The sequence below is a fragment of the Molothrus ater genome, chromosome 5 (assembly GCF_012460135.2).
Source record: "Molothrus ater isolate BHLD 08-10-18 breed brown headed cowbird chromosome 5, BPBGC_Mater_1.1, whole genome shotgun sequence".
Classification (NCBI taxonomy): Eukaryota; Metazoa; Chordata; class Aves; order Passeriformes; family Icteridae; genus Molothrus; species Molothrus ater.
Window position 1 is genome coordinate 53,338,456 of NC_050482.2, and position 6,000 is coordinate 53,344,455.

A 6,000-nucleotide genomic window follows, 5' to 3' on the forward strand; every position below is an offset into this window, starting at 1 on the left:
AGGACCTAGGATCACACACTTTAGCATCATACATGCATTCTGAAACGTCACAGCTCCATTCCCAACTAGCATTCAAGTATTTAGTATCAAAACTGGTGATTTCATTAATTGAACCAGGATATGAAAGCCATTAATTCTCTTCAATCAATGCTTAATATGCCGGGTCGTAGCAAAGGTCACCCACCACTGCTGCAACACCTGTCTATGTTGATGAGAAGATAGACTGAAATCTGGCCACTGCCACAAAGTTTTCAACGCAGGCAGTGGAAGCAGCCTTTCGCGGTTCAAACAAACTGCTTTAAGAGCCTAATCCCGACGTCCTTGACAGCACTGAAAGGCTTTCTGCTCTTTTTAATGGGCTTTGGATCAGCTCCTAAGGCCCAGCTTCAAGTCCCAAGGATCTCATCCATCTAGAGCCTGAAAACCAGCGGAGACTTTGCCTGGCTCCAACACAGAAATAAGTAGGGCTATTTACTGAGCTGTGCAGGAAAGTTACGCTTCAAGAACGCGCCTCTGTTTCCTTGGGCTCCTGCTCCCTGAGCGGCGCGGCGGGAACTTCCCCGGGGGTGCCGCCGGGCAGGGAGTTTGGCAGCCCCCCCGGAAATCCTCGGCGCCCCGCGTACCCGCACGCCGCTCCCGAGTGGGCGGCATCCCCCTGCGCAGGACGGCTCCTGCGGGACGGCGCGGGGCCGGGCAGCGGGGCGAGGGCTGTGCCCCGCCGGCAGCGCCCCGCACTCACCTTGTCGATGTCACTAGGGGGGGCTGCGGCGGAGGAAAGCCGCTATGAGCGCTCGGGATCGCCCGCAAAGCTTCTCTCATCCGCTACAGCCGCCCCTCGAGGAGCCCCGGGCGCTGGCCGGAGCACCCAGCCCGCCACCGCCCTCTTGCCAGCCCCGACTCCTCCGGGGTGAGACGGGGCGCGGTGCCACTGTCCCAAGGCAGCTTGCGGGCACGGAGCTGTCGGGTGCCGGCGGGGCAGCGAGGTGAGGGCAGGGCCGAGCGCAGGGCAAGCCTCAAAAGCCGGGTACATCCCCACGGAATGACCCCTTAGTGCCCCACAGCGAAGGGGAGTCCGACGGCGGCTCGATGGCTCCTGGCCCGGCTTGGGGGAGTTACGAGCTTGAGAAACTACACCCGGGGACGGGCGGCCGACTGACGGGGTTAAAGGCGGCGGAAAAACCATGCGATGAAACATATAACAGACCCGTCGACAAGGGCGTGTGGCCCTACTGTGTGGGCCGCGGGAGAGCCCCGAGGGCAGCTCCTCGCCATGCCCCGCCGCGCCTGGGCTGGGCCGTCGGGACCGGGCGCTGCTGCGGGTGCGCTGCCGCTGTCCCGCCCGACACCTGGGGTTGGGGGCTCTCCGGGAGCCCAGGCGGCCAGAAAGCCCTTTGGCCTTGGTGACAGCCTCCACGGGTCACTCTACAGGTTAGAGGAACGGGAACTAAACTCTTTGGAAACACACGGCACTGTTGGGATAGGTGAAGGAACCAAACCGTTCCCCTGCCTTAAAATTAGAATTGCGGGTGTTTTGGTTTTTTTAATCCCGGTGGTTTAGGGAAAATCTGTTGAAGATGAATTAAAACATGACTGATTTTTTTCAATGAAGCCATATTTCTCCACAATGCAAAAGGATCTTTACATAACAACTGAAACTCAGGAGAAAAGCTAATTGGATTAAGTCCTGTGAAAGGGAGGTTAAGGTGTCTGAATGAGACAACTGCAAAGCTCCACTTTTCTTGCCATCTGCTTAGCAAGACTAAAGTGTTTTCTGATTAATATTATCTTAATCAATCATGCTTCCTCTTATTACAACATTACTGAAATTACGAAACGAACTTCCTTCTCTCGGCTAAACCCGAGAACGGATAATTCTTAAAGGAGGGACTGAAAATGCAAGGCTTTTTTTGTTAGGTTTGGTTTTTTTCTTTCCCTAAAGGCCCGTTCCTCTCGACAACGAGATGTTGCCGGCAGTCCCCTTAATCCCGCCGAGCAGTGCCGCCGGACGGCAAGAGAACTTTATCTAACATCCTCTTAGCTCCTGCACACGCTCTGACCCGAACTCAACGATTCCTTCCCCGCCGAACACTTTCTCCCCAGAACAGCTCGTCTGGGTTTTGTCCCGGGGACTCTGCAGCAAATGTGGCCCAAACCCGGCTGGTGTCGCCGGTGGCCGGTGAGGGGCCAAGCCTACCCGGTGCATCGAGCGCTCCACGCTCGGACCGCGGCAGGAACAGCCGAGCCGGGTCGGGCAACACCCCTCCCTTCTCTCTTTTCCTCCTTGTTTTTAATCAATATTTAAATTTTACAAAGAGCCCATCGGCCGCCTTGGGAACTAGGGATGAGAAAGACCTTCGCAGGTTTGTGGCGGCACGGAGCGAAGCGGTTCCGAAGCGGGACTGCCTCTCTCTGTCGCCCCTTGCCCCGTCTCCACCTGCACCAGATTGACCGGCACAGTGCCGGCAACACGGGAGAAGCCGGGAAGGAGCGGCGAGGCCCCGAAAGGGCGGGGGAACGCGGCCTGCCGAGGCCGTCGGGGAGACGCGGAGGGGACCGAATCCCTCTGCGGGGTTGGGGCAGCTCAGCTCCGCGGCCACCTCGCCGCCGAGCACGGCGGTCACAGCCGGCGCAGCGGCTGCCGGAGGGGACGGGATAGATCAGGAGCGGGCGGCGGGAGGGCCATTCCCGGGCTGAGCCCTACTAACCTGCAGGCTGTCCGCCTGGGGAATGCCTGGGCGGGCAGGCAGGGAGGGAGGGGAGAGGGAGGGGGTGTTCTCTTGTGCTAATAAAATAAATGAAATTTTCAGAGGTAACTGTGGCGGCCGCCCGCCCTCCTCGGCAGGCGGAAGCCCGGGGGCTGCCCTCTGCTCAGAGCGCAGGGGCTGCGGTGGAAACCGCGGGAGCGCGGGCAGGGAGGCGGGAGGGAGCGGGAGAGCAGGGGCCGTCGTTTCGGGAGGCTGCCGGCTGACAGCGGGAAGACCTAGGCCTGGGGCCTGGCTCACGTCCCCCGCCGCCGCCCCCGGGCCGGGCCGGGCGGCAGAGGCGGCCGTCGGGTGTTGGAGCGCGGGCCGCGGCGGCTCCTGCCTCGCCTCTGCGGCCGTCCCGGCCCCCTCCCGCCGGGGCTTCTCCCCGCTGGCGGCGCCCGCTGGTGGTACTTCGGCCACGGTTCTCCCGCCCGGTTACAGGACCGGCCAAAGCATCTTTTGGACGTGCGGGGAGAGAGACCCAGCCCTGCACTTCCCCAAACTTCCTTCCCTCCGAATCGGCCCAGCCCCGACTTTGCCCGCGGGACAGGATGACCTCGGTGCTGGGCTTGCCCTAACCCACCAACCATCTTTCCTAGCAAACCCAGTTTTCTCGCCCAAACTGTTTTCCCGCCTCGTTGCTGCACTAACCTAAGTGAGCGCCTAAAACTAGAAGCGGAGAGGCAATTAGTTTGCTGGCCGACAGCCTATGATGAAGGGCGAAAAAAGAAAAATTAAAAAAACCAAACCAAAAAACACCCTCTGCTCCATCGTATCTGCAAGTGGAACCATAAGGCTCCTCCAGCCCGGGAGCGAGAGCTCCCCCTCCGCATCCCCCGCTGCCCCGCACACGCCCGGGCTCATTTGCCTGGGAGGCCGGTGCGGCGGGCGGCTCCCCCCGCTGCCGCCCCCGTCGCCACGGTCAAGTTGAAAAGTCCTCCCTAACGGGCGAAAGGAGCCCGCTGCCTGCGGGGGGGACTTACCTGTGGAGTCCATATCGGGTTCCTCCAGCAACCCGCAATGCATGCTCTTCCCATGGACGGACGGGAGCCCCAAGGTCCCGGGGTGTGCAGAGCCCCTATCTCAGAGATATGCAGGGGAGAGGGAGCAGGGTGGCGGCGAGGGGGTGGGGAGAGAGGGCAGAGGCAGATAGTTGGGGAGGGGGGGGGTGTAGAGCGGGAGAGAGGGACACTCCGTAATCCAGCGGGGCAAAGCCAGACCCGTCAAAATGTTTGCGGATGTTTCATGGGAAAAAGCATCATTTTATAGAAGCCCTGATGGGAGAAATGTCATTGATAGGCCAGCCAGCCTGATGAATGGCTGCTACTCAGATGGGGATGTGGCAAGGCTCAATGTGAAGCCCATTGTGATGCTGTTTTGAATAAGAAAAGCTTTCCTCCAAAAAGGGGGGGCCTTAGATCTACGCAATCCCAACACTTCGACTTCCCTCTTCTATTAGAGCATTAGAAACGTTTTTCTTATTTAAAGTTCCAGCCGTCTTTCCACTCCTCTTTTCCTTCCCCCAACCCCCACCCAAGGTCCTTGGCTCATTACAGACCGAGATCAAAATTGGCTTAGATCTTCAAACGGGCAGTAGATTTGGGGTTGTGCTCTTTGGGGCTGCCGGGTGTGCGTGCAGCGCGGCCGAGCTCCCCTCCTCCTCCTCCTCTTTCTCCTCCTCCCGGTGGGCGCTAGGTTAGGATCCTTCGCGGGCACATGGCATTGGAAGCTGCACAGCTTCCTAAATATCTTGTAAGCTTAGTTTACTGGAGAGAAAAAAAAAAAAAAAAGAAAAGAAGAAAAAAAAAAAAGGCGATGTGTGTGGAAAAGAGGGGGTGTGAGGATAGAGAGAAGTTGCCAGTATCTCTGCAAGCGATGCTGGCACTGCAGACCTGCAGCAGGGACTCTCGTGCGTTTCCCCGGGCCTCAGGGAGAGAGAGCAAGGCGGGGTGGGGGCCGCTCGCCACCGGCTTGTCTGGCAGCGGAGAGCGGCTGACCCGGAGAGCTTTCCATGGGACTGGGCGGAAAGCAGGGGGCTGGGAGATCCCGATTGCCAAGAGAATTGAAGAACTAAACGGGTGCATTTTCGAACTGATGTTGCCTCCCAGCTTTAGTCCGAGGATGCGAGTCTCCCTTTTCGGGTTAGTGGACTGCGGGGGGAGAGTGGGGCAGTTCAGAGGCTGGAAAAAGTTGCTTATTCTGCGTGCGGTTGTATGTGCTGGAAGTGGAAGTAAAAGTGCAAAGCTAAGGCTCTGATAAAAGTGGCTGGTTTAGGGAAGGAAAAGCTGTGATTAGAATATGAATAGAGCTCCAGGAGAGGAAGAGAAAGGGGGATTATAGCTGAATTACTTTGACCATGGACAGAGCCAACGTTTTCCACTCTTCTCCCCCTCTCCCCTCCCTACACCCAGACTACCCCCTTCCCTCTCCCCGTCGGGAAAAAAAAGAAAACAACAAAACCACCAACTCCACACAGCAAAACAAGCGGCGAGGTTGCTAAAGAGGAAGCTCCGCGGTGCCTTCGCATCCCCAGGCGGGCCAGCGGCGGGGGAGCCGGCGGAGCACCTCGGCCCCTGCGGGCCGGGCCGGGCGGGCACCGGGGCGGCCGCTGCGCACCCCCACAGGCCGAGTTTTGGCGTGGGGACGCCCCCAGTCTGCACTAAGTAAAAATAATATCGGAGAGAGACGGTGCAAAATAGAGTACGCAGCCGGCGGAGAAGCCCTCGCAGTGGCGGCAGGGACGCCGACAGGCTCTGCCCGCCGCGGGGATGTGTCCTGCGAGGCGAGAGCAAGGTCTTCGTGGCTGATGCTTCTCCTCCCTCTGCCCTCTACACCACCAAAAAATAACTCCAACCCAACGCAGGGGCTCTGCTCCTTCCCGACGGCCATAGCAATCCCGACGGGAAACTTCCATCTCTCCGTTCCCCGCAGCACCCGGTGCCGCCGGGCTGGCTCTGCTCCAAGCGGCACCGCACCGGGGCCCCGACGGGGCGGGCATGGCCGGCTCTGCGACGCTGCCTCCCCACGACGGCGCGGCCTGCGGCTCCTGCTGCCGCCCCGGCCTTACCCAGAAGGACCCATCGGCCCCGGCCCGCCCTCCTCGGGGCTGCCCGGCACCGGCTGCCGCCCCCGTGGGGCTCTGGCCTGGCCGCCTCGCCCACACCACCCCTATCGGGGAGCCTCCCGCTCCCACAGCGACTGGACACGCTTAGCCCCGCCGCTAAACGCCCCTGCGGACTGTGCGGGTGGATTTTGA

At 60.0% G+C, this 6,000-nt stretch overlaps 1 protein-coding gene across 2 annotated transcripts in view; it reads right to left on the bottom strand.

Annotated features, from left to right (window-relative positions):
• The window catches only part of RFX4 (regulatory factor X4), an 87,670-nt gene extending 83,630 nt beyond the window's left edge, over window positions 1-4,040 (bottom strand). Inside the window, exon 1 of one of the 2 annotated variants that reach the window (XM_036401428.2) lies at window positions 3,728-4,040. In XM_036401428.2, the coding sequence (XP_036257321.1) occupies window positions 3,728-3,770 (43 nt within the window). In that variant the 5' untranslated portion in view covers window positions 3,771-4,040. The remainder of the gene's footprint in view (window positions 1-3,727) is intronic. The other variant, XM_036401426.2, reaches the window with a different exon arrangement.
• Between the last annotated feature and the right edge of the window lie 1,960 nt (window positions 4,041-6,000).